Source organism: Ascochyta rabiei, chromosome 1 (assembly GCF_004011695.2).
Source record: "Ascochyta rabiei chromosome 1, complete sequence".
NCBI classification, from domain to species: Eukaryota; Fungi; Ascomycota; class Dothideomycetes; order Pleosporales; family Didymellaceae; genus Ascochyta; species Ascochyta rabiei.
The window spans coordinates 398,381-416,157 of record NC_082405.1 but is presented as its reverse complement, the minus strand read 5'-3'; the positions used below and the strand labels follow the sequence as shown (position 1 = coordinate 416,157).

The window sequence follows — 17,777 nt, the reverse complement described above, 5'->3', positions numbered from 1 at the left end:
TAATCAAAGCGCGAGACAACCAAGCTCTACCACTCGTCATCTGTCCTCGGTCGCTCGACCTTCTCTGCCGAGTCTTCTCGCCGGCAGGTGTCGTGATTCGGAGCTTTGACGCCTCCCCCGCACTTCTCCACACACCGATTCTCCACTACCCCACATTCGTAGTCGCCTTCGACCGGAGCGACGTCGGTCCTTTGCAATTCATGCACCGTGGCCCAGACGCATCACGCGGGTACAAGCAAGTAAGTAAATCACACCACTAGATCGTGATACCAGCAAAGTTACGAACAAGCGAGAGAATCGCAGCAAATAACGAAACTTCGCCATAGCATCCACGGGCTAGGATTGACTCTAATGACCTGGACGCTGGATCGCTGTACCTAAACATATGAGTTTCCGGACCTGTCCTCACCACGTCTACAGACTAGTAGGCCGTCGCAAACTAGAACACAGATCAGCACCTGGTGGACTGAATTTATGCCATACCAGCTTCGATTTTAGATCCTGCTCGGAATTCGCCTTGCCTGCTCACTTCCGTCGTGAGACGTTCAAAGTGTAGACTTGGGAAGACAGTGTGTTGAGAAGCTCTAGCGATGGCTGTTTATTGGGGTCGATGCATGGAGACGGGATAGGATATCACTATTTGAGAGAGCCAGCTACTCCCATTCGATCACTCTCCAGACACGTCTTCTCTTGAATTGCTTGTCTATTAATCACTCCTCGCTCGGCCTGATCAAACTTCGAGAGCATAGTGTTGCATGGCATCAAGCTTTGTTGGCACTCAAACAATAGGTTTGCTTTGTCTCTTGCCAACAACGTTGTGCACAGCGGGCGGTCTCGCATTGTGCGCATCAAGTTGTGTTTTCAACAAGCTTGTCTCTGCATCCATTGATGCTGACTATATCAACCCCCTCCACCGCACACACTACTCGCGAGTTCAGTGACACCAAAAGCCATCCACGTTGAACTCTGATCAGAATCCGCTACATCCAAGCTGGCTCGAAAGCACCAACAATGTGCCGATACACACGCATCGTCTGGAACAGCTGCGATCACTCTGTACTTTCTTCCTCGCCCGAGCACACTCTCCTCTGTCCCCAAGCCACACAGTTCAAGCTGAAACAGGGTGTCCACCGCGCACCCGCATCGTGCTTTCCACTCGGCGACGACCTTGAGAACCTCACTGGGGGGGATTGCAACGGTGCGGTCGTGCACACGAACGCAGTCTTTGACTTTTGCGACACTTGCAAGGAAAATCTCGACTTGGATGCTGCACTGCCCGACTCCACCGCCTCTCTTGTAGAGGAAGTTGGGGAGTACGCAGAAGACGACTTGCAGCAACTCGCCATCCAACGTGACTGCCTCCTAGCATGCGAGCAAGAATCCCTAACCGCAATGGCAGCATTCGACACTCTATCTACACATCGATCATCGCACCTCAAGAGCGCCCTGGGCGCGATTCGCAACTCGTACATTCGCACCCTCCTCCTCAGCCACGGCACCACCAAATACTCCACCTTCTTCATCCGCGCCTTCAGCGCCTGCGCACAGCTCCTGCACACGCTAGATCTATACATCGCCCTCCGCGTCCCAACACCACTCTTCTCGGAGCTGTTCGGCCTGGTGGGAACCAAGCTCCAACAGGCAGCCAAACGCCTACGTACCTTTACCAAACTCACCAATTGTCTAGATAAATACGAACCCGCGACAAACGCATACGAAGCAGCTGTTAACAAGTACGCGGATAAGCTCGCCGTGAGATTGGGACAGCCTGCCGTACCGGATGTGTGCGCTTTCGCGCATCTGGTGCGTGATGTGCCGGTGTATGTGCAGCGGGCGCTGCAGACGAGGGAATGTGTCGGGAGACACGTCATCCGGGAGCTTGAGGCCAGGGCTGATCGCGTGTGTACGCCCAAGGCTTTTTCTGCCAGGGAGAGGAATACGAAAGGGCTTCGCGTGAATATTGAGATCGCGGAGAATCCTCAGCCGGACACGAAGGATGTGCCGCGTCTTAGGAACGCGGGGGATACGCTGGAGGTAATGTATATGCCGGGGCTGGAGACGCGGGGGAGGCTGAGTCCGCTGGGTGTCGGGCGGGGGCCTTGGTGGGTTCGAGGTGTGCTCGAGCAGCACGGAGATGGAGAGATTGCGCGTGAGGAAGTAACTGTTTTGTCCCGCGGACAGACAGCGCAAGAGCCACACATTTCCAAGCTCGGTGGCCAGTCCAATCTGGCTACTAGGAAGGTTAGTGTCGGTCCGTTCGAGAAGCTGGGTCCCATGCTGCCGGAGGATACGGCGTTCTTCGGACAGACGTTGTCTGGTTCCGATGGTGAGGTCAGTGGCTACATCGCTGATGATGCGGGGGTGATATCTAATGCAAATGAAGACCAGGGGAAAGACTCGGCTCTAACAACTAAGGAGAAAAAAGGTTGGAAACGGGATGGTGATGGTAGAATGGTGAAGAGGAAGTGCTCTGCATGAGAGCGTTAAAGAGGCGAAGTCTATATTCGCACCAGCAATCCATAAGCTCCAGGTCTACTAGTTCAGCGCGTTGACCTTCTTCGCATGCTCATAGACCAACGACGTAGCCTCCGCATCCTCGAGGAATATCGTAAACCCGTCGTCGTGGTTCCGTCCGTAGGAGAACCCGCTATATCCAAACTGCCAGTACATATCGCTCATCTTCTCCTTCAAGCTCGTCTTCTGCCAGAGACCGAGGACGTCTGCGCGCGTCTGGTTATCGCTCTTGCCGAGGTACTCCAGCCTCTTGTCGTCGGTCAGCCAGCCGTACTCTTCGTGCACGACGGGCTTCTTCGCCCTGCGGCCCGCGGCCGCGTGGTCCTTGATCCACTGCACCGTCCAGGGGACCGTCTTGCTCCACCAGTCCGGGTAGCTGTGGAAGACGCCGAAGTCGATGTTGCCAAGCGCGAGTTCGCGGTCGAAGTCGCCGCCGTCGGCGCCGTTGTACGCCCAGTCGTCACTCGCGACGTGGAAGCCCCCCTCGCCGCCCCATGTCACGAGGTGCTCTCTGTCCACGCTCTTGATGTACGTGCTCATCTCGTCGATCCACGCTGTGATGGTCGCGGGCGTGCAGCTCTCAGACCGCGGGAGGTTGCGCACGCCGTCGGCGCCGCAGCGGGGCTCGTTGGCGAGTTCCCATGCCATGATGGCGTTGGAGCTCTTGAAGCGCTGCACAATGGCTTTGACGTACTTTTTGAACGCGGCCTTGATCTTGGGATCCCGGTAGAAGTCGTCGTGGTACCTGCCGCCCAGGTTGGTCGTGTAGACGTCCATGCCGCCGTAATCGGCCCAGTTGTTTGTGAGGGCGATGATGAGTTTCATTCCTGTCTTCTCCGCAGCGGTGATGACTTTGTCAAAGGGAGCAAGGTTGATCTCTGCGGTGCCGTTGTTCCACCACTGGAGCACGTTGGGCGAAGGGCCAGCGCCCTCGCCACCGTACTGGGGGAGACCACCGGCAACGGTCGTACGGTTACGGTCGTTGAAGCCCCAGGTGCGGAATACGTTCAGACCAGCCTTCTTGCCTGCTGCCATGCCCTTCTCGACATCGGCGGCGAGCTGGATACTGTTAGAACGAGAGGATTGGGACTTGTGCGCAGAAGACTCACGTCGTTGAAAGGGAAATAGTAGGCATTTGCTCCAGCGAAGTAGAAGTCCTTGCCATCAAGCTTGAAGGCAGTACCCTTGGTAGTAACAAATCCTTTCTTCACAGCTGCGGCAGTGGCGCCGGAAGCCAGAAACGCCGTAATGGCAACGTCGCAGCGCATCTTATTCCTTGGATCTGACGTCAAGATCTGAGAGAGCGAGCAGCCTCGATACAGTCCAAGTGCATTTGGTCGACTTTACATATATACTTTGTGAAATCGTAGGCCAAGACGACGCTTGCCCGTATTGAGCGCGGAGCACTATACAGCTAGATCGCTCCTTTCCAAGGCTCCATTTACCCCAGTATTTTATATTAGGCCCCCATGAGCTAGGAAACAGTACTGCAAGACCATTGGCGCGTTCTGCCCGATAGTGATCCCCGGGACTTGGTATGATGGACGGCGGGAAGAAACCCGTTCAGCGAACCTGGCGGCACCAACTGTCGAGCCAGTTGTGGTGGGTCCTGGAACTGCGGACCTGCATCCACTGAGAAATGCGTGTGTCGATTCCTGAAGGCGACACTACGGGAGCCGCGACTAGACTGAGCGAAAGACGGATCCCATGCTGCTTTGAGTCCGGAGAGCGCTTGGCCAAATTCAACCCCGTGTCGCTGAGGGTAACCGGCTTGGCCTTGGTACTCGCCCTTCGTACGAGCTAATGCGTGATACCACGTGGCTGATATCGTGAGGGATATGGGATTGCTGGGTTGGTATAGTGAAAGATTTGTTCGACGAAGTAGGAGCTTGAGATGCGATGGCCAGATTCTGGAAACCAAGATCAAGAAAATCGGATGACTTGACTAACAAAGCCCTCATGGATACTAAAACCTTACATGAGGTGAGTGTCAGCTCTCCATGATCTGGCAAGACTGGCCAGTAAAGAACGAACCTGTTCTTCGACGAATCCAGGTACCGTCCACAATGAGATCTTTGATCGCTTGCAAGTGCCGCATACTCCTGCTCTTCTAGAGTCACTTCGTCGTCATGACAACAGAGTGTTGTCCCCATTTTGTAAAGACTGCATGTGCCAGAAGTCTGCTTGGTGAACAGGCAAAGTATGTCTGAATCGAACCTATAGGTAGATAGCTGCGGCAGGTTCAAGTTTCACTAGAGACTGTCGATTGAAATGGGACAGAAGGTGTGAATCTTATGCCTCGCCAGATACTTGAACGTTAGGGTACACATGTTTGAATAGTGTAACAACTAACCTGTAGAGACTTACACCAAATTAAGAATACGATAGTAAATTGTCTGATTGGTGCATGGCGATATGCACGCACCCACCCCAGATTCGTGTCAGGACAATTGGAAACATGTCCTACTCAAGCGAAAGCTTCCAACTGGCTACTTGCGGCTGGTTGACAGCTAACTAACAGCTAACTAACAGCTCGTTGACAGCTTATGTGACAGTTTAGATGATAGAATGCAGGCCAATACATGAGAACCATACCTGTGGTAGTTGCTGACCAATCACCTGCTTGTCGGCACATCTAATACATCATTGTCCCGGGTGTTATTAGGTAAAAAAACCCTATGCGAACTCTTGGGTGGGTACGCACATGTCGCCTGGCATTATAAATTTTTATTAGTATATCAGTTACACGCCTAGGATTTCCTGCCAATACCGGTATGAGGACCTTCTTCACTGTTGATAAGGTTAATGCCAGGCCCCCTGGGAATTTCAGGGTGGCAACGAACTGGTGGGTCAGTAGGGTGGCACATTCGTACCCCGCGTACTTACCTAAGTGCTCGGACGTGGAAGCGAGCCGGTCTGTTTCTGTACAGACTCATCTTCGTATGCTTGTCATTTCTGAGCCAACACCCATACAAGCGGCCATTTCTTTGGTCCCAGATTCTACATGTCTCACCCCTAAGCTCTCGCTTCTCATGATGTTTGTCTGTCTGGCAAGTAGTACCCTTTTGTGGAGCCGCCGCCGCCGCCGCCGCCATCCGAATACCCGATGAAATGCCTATCACAATATCGATTCGTGTGTCCCCACCCTGTTGTATGATATATAGCCACGAAATCATTATATAAGATCGTACAAATGTCCATCACACCACCAGGAGATGAGAATCGGAGCACAATATCAATCGTAATAGATTTTGGCTAATCGAATGCTGTCTAGTGATCATGTCGTCCCATTCAGTTGTCCAGGCTATCTCCCCCTCTGAAGAGAACAAAAAGGGTATGACAGACCACAACGAGTGCGATACCAGCTCTCATGAGCACGGATATGAGGACGCAGAACTCGAACCCGAAATTCATTGGCGGACCTATGTTGCGCTCTTGGCCATGGGCCTCATCAACTATGTTGCTGTCGTTTCTCTCCAAGCCCCTCCAGCAGTGGTGAGTTCACTTCTCCTCGACGCTGAACACAAGCTAATGCCATACAACAACTAGTTAAGTTTTATTGGGAACTCTCTGAACGCACCAGACACCCAGACATGGATTCCCAATGCTCCCAACCTGGTATGTGGTGCCATAGGCCCTATCCTGTCATCCGCCTCGGACATATTCCAGGCTCGAAAGAACATACTGCTCATTGGCTGTATGATGGGTGTCATCGGATGCGCTATCGTTCCTGGTTCATCCAGTATCTCGAGGGTCATCGTCGGCCAGACGATCAAGGGATTTGGCTATGCCACTACGCCGTTGTTGTACGCCATCCCAAGTGAAATACTGCCGAATAAGTGGAGGCCCAGTAAGTTTCGCATCGGGGTTCTGACCCCCACGATTGTGTCACACTAACGTACAGTAATAGTGGCTCAAGGTATCGTCAACATGGCTGCATCATGCGCCTCTGTATCTGGCCCGCTTATCATAGGTGCTTTGGTCGAGGCTGACCCGGTGCGTGGGTGGCGCAAGTACTGGGTAAGCAACGAGGTCAATCAACGTACAGCAAGATTTTCAGAGCTGACATAGCACCATGTAGTGGATCGAAATGGCCTTATGGGCAGCCAGTCTTATCAGCATCTTTTTCGGCTACAACCCGCCCAAACGGAAGACGCAAGACGACTCATTAAGCTGGGTGCAAAAATTAAGAAAACTCGACATTTTAGGCAGCTTGTTATTGACTGCTGCCGTTACACTTATCCTTGTTGGACTTAATCTGGGCGGTGGCCAGTACAGCTGGGATAATTCAAGAGTCATTGCTACCATAGTCGTTGGCGGGGTGCTCGTTATTGCTTTCGGCGTATATGAGTGGAAGGGCACAAACAGCGGCATTCTTCATCACGACTTGTTCCTACCCGGAAAGCCCAACGGTCGCACTTTCGCTATTTGTACAGGTCTGTTTGCTGTTGAAGCCATTATTTTCATCTCGTTCACCATCTTTTATCCCATTCTGTAAGTGCTTTGCCCTCGGGCGATTCTGATGTACGTGCTAAGAAGCTCTCAGGACCCAAGCATTGTATGAATCGGACCCTCTCAAAATAGTTGCACGAGGCACGCCATATTGGGTCGCTATGGTTATATGTACACCGATCTGGGCTGCTTTGTCCTCCTACTACCGAGATGTACGGTGGCCTATGTTTGGCGGCTTCATGATATGGACCGCAGGCGTTGTTGGATTCGCAACATTACAACCCAGCACAGACTTCAATGCCGTGGCGTTCGCGGGTCTGTCGGGAATTGGGTTCGCATCACCTGTGGTCATGATCATGACCGGCGTGCAACTATCCGTGCCGCACAGTCTGATCGCCACTGCAACTTCTGTTGCAACATCTTCTCGAGCACTTACCAACTCGATCACAACCTCCATCTATACCGCAATCTATAAAGCGCGCTTGAGCTCGGCTATTCCAGCCAGGATCCCGAAAGCAGTCATCGCTGCTGGACTTCCTGTGTCCTCGCTACCAGAATTCATCCAGGCATTAACTTCCAATAATCCTTCCGCCTTGTCGGCAGTGGCTGGAGCGACGCCCAGCATCATTGCTATCGGTGCGGCAACTTATAAACAAGCACTGGCAGATTCCATCCGCCTCATCTTTATCATCAGCGCAGTGATTGGCACGCTTGGCACAATCTGTGTCTTGCTCATCGACAACATGAAACAGCGGATGAACGGCCAGATCGATGCGCCAGTAGAGAAGCTACATGAGAAAGGCATCAAAGAATGAGATGGATTCTGTCATCTTTATGTACCCAAACCCTACATTGCGCAGGTCAATGGCCAGTTCACGATCTCATGGCACTTTCAACGTGCGTCGATGCGCAAGGTAAATGACGGGTATAACAATCGATAGTATTTAGGACGCTTAAATACTACTAAGTTGATCATTACGGTTGTTATACACTTGGTTTTTAAACATAGTTCTAACTCTAGAGATTGATTCTCTATACGCATACGTAATAGTAAGAAAAGTCTTTAACAGTAGAAATACAGATTTAAAGGACAAGGAGCTCCTTTATTTTAAGCTAGTCCATATACTTTTCAGCCACATATAGTTTTTAGCCACCTAACTAAAGTAAGCCTTACTATTTAGAGTTGTAATTGTTTAATAATAACGCTTATAATTGCTACTCTGTACACATAGACTAAAGCGTAAGTACTACTACTACTACTACTACTTTTTAAGCTTCTTATTTAGTTAAACATAATACCTGCTTAGCTTTTAATGCTGCTGCCTAATTAATAGCAGCCTTAATAGCTTTAACGTTACTATAGCGCTTATTTAGGTTAACTTAAACACGCTTTCTTAAGCAGGTAACCCTAGTACTATCTAGTTAATATTTAAGTTATTAATTCTTAGATTTAAACTAAGCTGCATAAGTGTTAGCGCTAGCAATAGCCTTACCTACCTTGCTAAAGCACCACACAGGTGCTTTAAGAGAGAGATTCTAATAAAAGAAGCTGTTAATAAGCCCTATAAAGGGCCTGTAAGCTCTAAGGCATAGTAAATATGTTATCTATAGGTTAAGTAGATAGAGGAGGCGTAACAGGTTAGCCTAATATCTAAGATAAGAGTAGTACTAGGTCTAGGTTGTATAGGCATAAGCTAGCAGCCTTCTACCTAGCTTATATAACCTTTTTAGATAGTCCTTCCTCTCTTACTTTATTATATAAGGTAACAAACCTCTCCTTCTTAATAAGTACTGCGTTATTAAGTGCTAAGAGTGCTTAGATTTAACTACAGTAGTAGGTTTTAACAATAGAGAATAGAGCTAGATCTAGCGGCTGGAGGATGTGTAAGGCGTAAGGTAGAAGGTACAGAAGATAGATCTAATACTGCTAGCAAGTCTATATAAAGTTAATAGGAGTGTAGGAGCTATAGCTATCTAATAGTAGTAGCCGCTACCTACCTTATAAAGGTGTAGTATTTAGTATAAATATCTATTATAGCCACTTAAATCTAATTAAATTTAACGTCTATCTATTCTCTAACGTTATGTAGAGCTAATTAGGTACCCCTTATACTAGAAACCACGTAGTTTGTAGATGCTTGCCTTTAAAGATAAGTAGGCATTAGAGCTTAGTGCTAGTAGCAGAGATAGTCTCTAGGATTAATACCTACTTACAATTCTCTAGTAATTTAATATAAGCCTTCTTCTTTAATAAATTAGCAATTACTCTAGTATTAGTGTATACCCTAAGACTAATACTAGTCTTATCTATATTCTATATGTCTTTATACTATATACCTAGCTTAATCTAAGTATGCTTAAATAACTCTAGAAACGCACAAATTGTCTTATAGTTAGCTGCTGTAGTCCTGTTAGATAACCGACCTTGCCGAGCCAAGTTAGGGTTTTAGGGTTAACCTCGGTTAACTTAGGGGCTAGCGGCACACACACATAAAATGAGCCATTAAGACAGATAATTATTAATTAATTACCTTTATTATTATCTTTGCACATTAAGCATATTATCTAACAATTAAGAGTCTTACTAACACTACTAAAAATACCCTTTTAATATGTTGCTATTAACTATGCGCAATTTAACAATAATTCTTATAGATTACACAACCTACACACCTTAGTTGCATTAACTACAGACCTGCTGCGCCTCTCTCGACGTATAGGAGAAGATAGACCTAAATCAGACTATTCCTCTAAGGACTAAGCTATAAGTGCCTAACGCCCTAGACATTACTAACTATAAGAGGAGGCCAGCCCTTAGCAATAATAAACAAGGAAACCCTTAGCTTCCTAAAATCCTATCTAAACTATTAGCTAACAGCCTAAAGGCATAGAAGGAAGATAATAACTATTAGAAGAGCTGCCTTAAATCCTACAAGATAGCGGATAGAGACTACTACAAGGAACAAGCTAACCTAGACAAGGTGGTCATGTTTATCTAAAGCTTAGTATTACCTTACCTTATAAAGAACTGCTGCTAACTAGGTAAATTAATTTAAATATAGCTTATTAGCCTTAAATATATAGTTAGCATTAATACTAAAGAAGAACAATTACGCGTACGCCACTAATACCTAGCAGCCCTTAAACTAATAAGACAACCTAGGAGCTGGGATACCTAGCTCCTTAAGTATAATTATGCTGCAACTAACGCTAAAATAGAGGGTGTTGCTAAAATATATAATATACAAGACACTGTCTAAGACTTCTTAGATTTAGTAATAAAGATAGCGCTAACCTAGGCAATAACATTCTAGGACTATAGCAGATAAGAACAAAATATAACTTATAAAGAAATAATAAAACGCTTCTAAGAGCATATAAGCAAGTACTACCCTAAGGGGAGATAGTAAAGGGGCGCCTTTGCTGCAGGGAACAACTTAACTCTTGCTGCTAGTAGTGAATCCACCCTAGACACTGACAGGGACGCCTCTTATGTTGTTAAAGACGCATTATCTACTCCTACTACACAGGGGAGTTAGGGAAGACCTTGTTAAAAACAGAACTTTGGTTAAATAACTATATCTAAGCAGTCCCTAAGAGGGGATACAGCAGCAGCTAGAGGAGCAAAATGCCCTGCTTATAGACAACGCTATAGACTAGAAGATTGCTACTATGTCTACAAAGATAAAGCACTAGAATAGTTTACCCTACGTAATAGAATTGCTAAGATGGTACAATTCAGGATGGAACAAAATGCTGACCTTTAAGATTAGGTTAGATCTGCAAAACGAGCTTGCACTAAGACACTAGCTATTAAAACATCCTAAACACTAGAGGCACCTCTAGGATAACTATAGGGACAGAAGATATTAATAATTAATATAAGTCTAGTTAAAGAATTATACAATATAGAGCTACTAAGCTACCCTCTTAGAAACTCCTTTATCCTTAACTTAGGATTAACTATCTATATTATAAACAACAAGGACTGGATATAAGACCTTACTCTACCTGCATTAAACAACTACCTATAGGTAGGAAACTCCTAGGTATAGATACAGGGATATGGCACCCTCTATCTCTATCTATTAAACACAAACTAACTAACCACTCTTAAACTACACAACGTAGCATGGTGCCTAGACATACTTTGCAATCTTGTCTCTTTCTAACAACTACGTTAACAGGGCATCTGGTGGGACACAAAAGGAGATCTAACTCAGCTTAGACGAGTAGACAACATAGCTATCACATCCTTAGATAAACAACATAGACAATAGGTACTTAGGGAACAGCTACAGACAGCATTTGCAATAAAATTAACATAAAGCTAAACACCTAAGACTGCTACTGCTCTGCTATAGCACAAGCGAATAGGGCACCCTAGAGCTGCTACTATCAAGCACCTTATCTAACAATCTTAGGGGGTAAGAGTTAGGGGTATTACTACAGTCTAATATAATGCTTACAGACAAGCTAAGACTAAGAGGCAAATTAGTTAAATACCACAAACAAGCAATAAAGGACTAGGAGAATGCATAGCAATTAACTTCCACTTATATAAAGAGGGAAGCTTTACTAAGGAAAAGAGCTAATTACTTGCTGTTAACAGGCAATCTAGCTTCCTCTAGGACTTCTATTTTAAAGATAATTGACTAGGAAAGATAATTATCTACTTCCTAGACACTCTTACACAATTCCTGCTAAAACAATATAAGATCTAGGTTAAGGTAATTAAGTGTGATAGTGAAATTACTACAACAAAACTAGAAGTATTAAGATAGTGCGCTGCATAATTAATTAGGCTTAAGCCTTCTGCACTAGATACCTAAGTACAGAACAGAGGTGCTAAACGCTTAGGGGGTGTAATAAAAGATAAGGCACGCACTATAAGATTAGACGCAAACCTACTATAGGAAATGTAGCTAGAGATTGTAAGGGCAGCAGTGTACCTACACAACTAAACACTAAGGTTATTAAATAACTAGAAAACACCCTATAATGTGTTCTTCACCTATACAGCTTAACTAGCTAGCCTAAACATATAAAGTAGGAAACTAAACTAGGTAAATCTAAAAGTATATAGATGTAAAGCCTTTGCTCTTACAAGTAACACCCTTTAAGGAAAGTCACAACTCTAGCAACTAGACCTAAGAGCATAGGTAGGATACCTAGTAGGATACTAATCCTTAAACATATATTAGATATAGATTCTAACCTTAGTAAAAGTTATTAGCATAAGAGATGTGATCTTTAATAAGGATACTGTCTTTAGTGGCTAGACTTAGGACCTAATAGACAATCTTATGCACAGCACTCTTAAAGAAATAGCAATATAGACAAGAAGCGTAGAGCTTCTACCTCTACCCTAAAATAAGGCTAAAATCTAGTTATTCTATAAGGACAACACTATTACACACTTAACTACTACAGAAGATTAACTAGGTTATAATAATAGACAGAAAGCTGGACATATATATCTAACCCCTCCTCTAACTCTACTACTAGTTACGTTATTAATAAACACGCTGTTGTTATTCTAGTTAGCAAGAGGTGACAGCCAATCAGGAGTTGGCAGGTGGCACTGGTTAACTGCTGATTAGTTGGAATTAACGCTAGCGCAATCTTAAGGAACTTTACAAACTATCTAGTAGAAGGCTGCATTTATAGCTAGCACATAAGGCAGATACATAGGCACATACTAGGGCAACAATATTAATAAGGCTAGGTTAAAACAAATGCTAATAAAAGGGCTTAAGCCTTATTAAAGCCAACTTCTACCAGAGCTAACGGCACAATTAAACCTAGAGGACTACCTGCTTCACTAATGGTTTAAAGAAGCTAAGCAAGAGCACCTTAGCAGCTATTAGACTATAAAGTTATAGTCTAAAGTACCCCTAATAAAGACTAAGGCAGTAGGATACTAGATACTTAACTGTATGTAGGTATACACGTATAAGCTTAATAAGAACTACTACCTACTTAAATATAAGGCGCGACTAGTAGTCTAAGGTAACTAGCAATAAAACATTACTTCTAAAGATACCTACGCAGCGACACTAGCTAGCAGGTCCTTTAGAATGCTTATAGCAATTTCGGCAGCACATAACCTAGAACTTAAGTAGTTTAATGTTGTAAACGCCTTTATTTATGTATTAATTAACAGAGAGGTCTATATAAGGATGCCACGTAGGCATTAGAAACTAGGCATAGTCCTACAGCTACACAAGGCACTATATAGACTAAGAATCTCTCTACTCCTCTAGTAGAAGGAATTTACATCTACTCTAACAAGCTATAGATTCGCAGTTATTCCCTATAAACCCTGCTGCTTACTTAAGAATAGAGTTACTATCTTCTTCTATATAGACGATATTATTATAGCTTATTACCTAACTAGAAGACATAAGGCAGAGAAGGCCCTTAGCTATATTACTAACAAATACTCTGTTATAGGGGGAAACGATCTGCAATAGTTCCTAGGAGTGGAGATAACCTAAGATTAAGACAACCTAAGGATCCTTCTCTTACAGGCGTTATATATTAATAAAATTGTCTCCCTAGCAGATAAGACAGACATACGACACAACACACTAATATTAAGCGTTAAGCTTCTACTAAATAAAGGGGAAGCTGCAGCATTAGAAATTAACAAATACTAGAGAAAGATTAGATCTCTCCTCTTTACTGCGGTTACTACTAGGCCTAACATTGCCTTTGCTACATCTAGGCTAGCACAATTTCTAACTAACCCTAGACAGCAGCACTATAACGCAGTAGATTAAGTACTATTATACCTACAAGGGACACAAGACCTATCCCTTACCTTTAGACGTAACAAGCACCTAGTAGTTGCTAGTAATGCATTATTTGCTGATAATACTCTTAATAGGAAGAGCTTCTAAGGATATACTATTAAACTATATAGAGGACTTATTACCTAGAGAGCTAATAAACAAGACACAGTTACTATATTAACAACTAAAGCAGAGCTACTTGCCCTAGCACAGGTAGCTAAGGAAGCTATCTTTATCTTACAACTATTGTTAGAACTTAGCATACACCTCTTACAATTAACAATTACTATTTAATATAATAATACCTAGACTATCTAATTAATTAATAAGGAAGTCTTAAAACTCTAAACTAAACTACGATATGTGGACATTTATAACCACTAGCTGTAACAAGAGGCAAATAAAGGTACTATAACAGTAACATATATCCTATCTACTAAGATGTTAGCTAACAGACTTATAAAGGCTCTGCCTGTAAGCAAGTAGTTAACCTTTCTAAGGCAGCTAGGACTAAAGAAACATACTGAACAAAGAAAGCCAGCTAACACCTAGATAGAATTACTTAACTAAAAGCTCGCTGACCTAGAGGTATAATAAGAGCTAATTGTGTCTAGCTTTAATAAGGCCTTAAAGCTAAGGGGGTGTGTTAGATAACTAACCTTGCCGAGCCAAGTTGGGGTTTTAAGGTTAACCTTGGTTAACTTAGGGGCTAGCGGCACACACACATAAAATGAGCCATTAAGACAGATAATTATCAATTAATCACCTTTATTAACGTACTCCACGGGTGAGCGGATCAAACGGGTGAGCGGATCACTCTGCCAAGACCACACCAAATCTCTACCCTATTATAGCTTGCATTAGCCCACTTTGGCCTTATATACAGTAGTGCAGTACATAATATTATTTAGAAACATCTTCTACAGCCTTCTTACATGTACGTAAGTTATGTCTAACGTTATAGCACTTTATACAGCGTCTTTAGGTTACTTCCCCTCCTTTAGCGCGCACTTGCTTCTTTGCCTTCTTACTATTACTACACGCCCCAAACTCAGTTAGAGTAGTTAATTAAAGGCCTTCCTTAGCTGTTAGGACTCCCTCCTGCTGTAATTGCTTTCTTTTATGCGATTTACGTCGCGTAGCAGCCTTATTTGCTGCTTAAAGCCTAGTAATCTCCCTTTAAGCCAACACTAGCTTATGCGCTACTATAGCTGCGCCTTTAGCAAGCTTTTTAAAGGCCTTAACTATTAAAGTTAGTAAGCTGCTTGCATGCCTTTAAATCCTCTCTTAAACCAGCGTTAATTGCGACCCTAATTGCAGGGTAGTGCTTAGGGTTTGGGACTGCTAGGGCTCATCTTCTATAGTAGGTAGCGGTAGGGTACGTAGGCGGACATTAAGACCTATTATGACCCGTTCTGGGTCAAGGGGGACTATTCCAGCGCCTTAGAAGCCTCCTTAGATATTGCTAGAAGTAAATGTCTCCTTATAGGCGTCTATAAAGCATAGTAGGAACTTAGTTTTAGTAATATAAGTAATATAGTTGCGTATAAGATTCTTAGCTTAGCGCCTATATACCTTCTTTAGAGGGGCAAAATAACCCACATTTAGTGGTTGTAAGAGGTAAGATAAGTATAGAGGCATACATAGTGTAACAATCTTTGCTTCCTTACAGTATTGTTAGAAGTTGAGGGAGTTGTGGCTCTTGTGGCTGTTAATAAGGAGCAGCTAGTGCACTCCTTAGGTGCGCGTCTTTGTATAGGCATCAAAGTGCTTTAACCAGTCTAGACCAAGCTTGTTAGTAGTCCATCCGTTCTTAGAGACTCTAATAACCCAGTCATGGGGCAGATTGTCCTCTTTGTACCAGGCAGAGAGGTGGTTGCAGCCTTTAAAGATGATAAAGGGTAGAATAGCCTACCCTGTGCCATTAATGCCCTGTATAACCGTTGTCCACTCTTAATTGCCCTGCTGCACTGCCTTTAGCCGTCCTTGACGCTCTAAGCCTGTAACAACTGCTCCTGTTAATATCTGGCCTATTATAAAGCCTGTCTTATTAAAGTTGTACGTGTTATTGTCCTAGATACTATACTTAGCTTTAACATTCGCTACAAGCCTAAACCAGCCCCTAATAATCTCTAGATCCTTACAGAGGGCTCTCTTGTAGTCGTACTTGCGATTAAACCTTACTTTAAGGTCAGGGCGGCGCTTAATAAACGTGTTAGGCCAGTTTATGCTAACATGGCCTATATTACGCTTAGCACGCAAAGAATTAGCTATATCAGCTACAGCAGCCAGCTAAGGGGCAAATCCTTGTGCATCTAGCTTAAGGATGTACTTAGTAATCATGTCCTCCTTAGTCTGGTCTATAATCCGTTAAACTGGCGTATAATCAGCTTATGCAGGTTGTCCTGTGTATTAAGCGTGTAGTGTGCTGTAAGGCGCGTTATATATAGCTGCAGCGCGTTACAGGGTAAGCGTTGCGTCTTGTTTAATTACCTGGAGCGCAAGCTGTATTGCAGCTTCTCTTAAGGGCGTAGATTGATGTTGTTGTTGAGGCATTGCGTGGTAAGGTGGAGGTTTGGTGTGGTCTTGGCAGAGTGATCCGCTCACCCGTTTGATCCGCTCACCCGTGGAGTACGTTACGTTATTATCTTTGCACATTAAGCATATTATCTGACAAGTCCTTACACTCTTAATTATTTAGCTAATAATAGAGGTAATATATAGGTTTTATATAATAAAATTAGGTACCTATAGATGCCTAAGTAGCTTACAGTTACTATTTATATAGAGGATTTAGCTAGCTATCTCTTATATATATAGATAAGATAGTAGCTATACATATAAGTTCTCTTTAAGTATCTACTCTACTAAAAACTTCTCTTACTCTAGCGTTAAATGTTGTTAATTTAAGTAAGCTATTGCGTGTGGTTAATAGCCTTAAAGACAGCTCTAGAGAGACAACCTTAGGATCCTGTACGCGCGCGCAGCCTGTTGCTAGCTCTTAAAAACACTAGCGTTAAGATCAGCAATAGCAGATTGTATAGCAACCTTACAGGTATCTATTTTAAGTAGGTAGTGCTAGTAATAGAATGTGTTAAATGGTAGGTAACGCGTTGTGGTGGGGTGGCTAAAAACTATATGTGGCTGAAAAGTATATGGACTAGCTTACTAAAACTAAATCTAACTTTTTGTCACGGGTATCTACTGTATGAATCCCAGTGCCTCCATCTGTTGAAGCACTGTACCTTTTTGGTCAGTGTGGCTGAGGTAGATTTCCAGTTCGAGCCGAGCCCTTTCACTTTTCTAAGATGCTCTGTAGAAAATCGCCCTGCCTCGCGCTGATTGACCTGCTCAATAGTGGAGCGTCCGAAAATGAAATAACCGCCTGAAGCGTGTCGTTATCTGCGGCAACTGATGTTAATTGCCAAATTTCCGAGATGCTTCCTTTTTACGGAGGAGCATTTCAAAAGTCTTTCCCCCCCCCCTGGTCAACGCACGGGGCAGTCAGGGGTAGTGTCAGGGGTAGTAGGCCCGATAGATTTAATATACTGTGTACAGATAATAAGTTAATTAGTCCTATGTATATCTCTGCCCTCCTTATACTTATTACCTTTATCTAACTTAATAATCTTCTAGACATAGATTAGGTGTAACTTTAAGGCAGACTTCACAAGCATAAAAGTAGCGATCTGGTAAACTGATAGATTCGAAAGAGGAGTAACGTACCCCACGGGCGAGCCGCTCAACGGGCGAGCCGCTCACTTTTGCCAAGCCCCCACCAAACTTCTCCTCCTACACCAATGTCTTCTTAACAACACCATTTAGATGCGTTAAAGGAAGCTCAGATACAGCTTGCGCTCCAGGCTCTTAAACAAGACGCGAATCTCTCTCAGCGACGCGCTGCAGCTATCTACAGGGTCCCTTAAAAGACACTAAGCAACTAACACACAGGACAACCTTCACGCGCAGATTCTATAGCTAACTTACAGAAGCTAGACAATAATAAGAAGGAGG

The 17,777-nt window shown here is 44.3% G+C and overlaps 3 protein-coding genes across 3 annotated transcripts, besides 24 other annotated features; 2 read left to right on the top strand and 1 right to left on the bottom strand.

The window, feature by feature from the left end:
* Positions 1-1,011: 1,011 nt before the first annotated feature.
* On the top strand, positions 1,012-2,478 carry EKO05_0000108 (uncharacterized protein; the record flags this gene model as incomplete). The annotated part of the gene is made up of 1 exon (XM_038944618.1): positions 1,012-2,478. The coding sequence occupies one exon, from the start codon at positions 1,012-1,014 to the stop codon at positions 2,476-2,478; it is 1,467 nt and encodes a 488-aa protein (XP_038802642.1).
* A 57-nt stretch (positions 2,479-2,535) lies between these two features.
* Positions 2,536-3,782, bottom strand: EKO05_0000107 (Mannan endo-1,4-beta-mannosidase; the record flags this gene model as incomplete). Its single annotated transcript, XM_038936654.1, has 2 exons — positions 2,536-3,573; positions 3,624-3,782. 2 exons carry the CDS (start codon positions 3,780-3,782, stop codon positions 2,536-2,538), a joined length of 1,197 nt encoding a protein of 398 aa, XP_038802641.1.
* Positions 3,783-5,586: 1,804 nt separating this feature from the next.
* Positions 5,587-5,607: a tandem repeat.
* A 186-nt stretch (positions 5,608-5,793) lies between these two features.
* On the top strand, positions 5,794-7,781 carry EKO05_0000106 (uncharacterized protein; the record flags this gene model as incomplete). Its single annotated transcript, XM_038936972.1, has 5 exons — positions 5,794-6,009; positions 6,064-6,364; positions 6,425-6,534; positions 6,596-7,008; positions 7,061-7,781. 5 exons carry the CDS (start codon positions 5,794-5,796, stop codon positions 7,779-7,781), a joined length of 1,761 nt encoding a protein of 586 aa, XP_038802640.1.
* A 313-nt stretch (positions 7,782-8,094) lies between these two features.
* Positions 8,095-9,376: a mobile genetic element.
* Positions 8,212-8,233: a tandem repeat.
* Positions 9,265-9,301: a tandem repeat.
* Positions 9,377-9,382: 6 nt separating the features above from the next.
* Positions 9,383-9,386: a direct repeat.
* Positions 9,385-9,441: a dispersed repeat.
* Positions 9,387-9,505: a long terminal repeat.
* Positions 9,387-14,535: a mobile genetic element.
* Positions 9,442-14,537: a mobile genetic element.
* Positions 13,635-13,744: a mobile genetic element.
* Positions 14,038-14,092: a tandem repeat.
* Positions 14,408-14,535: a long terminal repeat.
* Positions 14,533-16,402: a mobile genetic element.
* Positions 14,536-14,539: a direct repeat.
* Positions 15,504-15,670: a mobile genetic element.
* Positions 15,507-15,673: a mobile genetic element.
* Positions 15,840-16,033: a mobile genetic element.
* A 2-nt stretch (positions 16,403-16,404) lies between the features above and the next one.
* Positions 16,405-16,440: a mobile genetic element.
* Positions 16,440-16,912: a mobile genetic element.
* Positions 16,441-16,455: a dispersed repeat.
* A 43-nt stretch (positions 16,913-16,955) lies between the features above and the next one.
* Positions 16,956-17,057: a dispersed repeat.
* Positions 17,058-17,212: 155 nt separating this feature from the next.
* Positions 17,213-17,411: a mobile genetic element.
* Positions 17,412-17,419: 8 nt separating this feature from the next.
* Positions 17,420-17,481: a dispersed repeat.
* Positions 17,482-17,777: part of a mobile genetic element that runs on past the window's edge.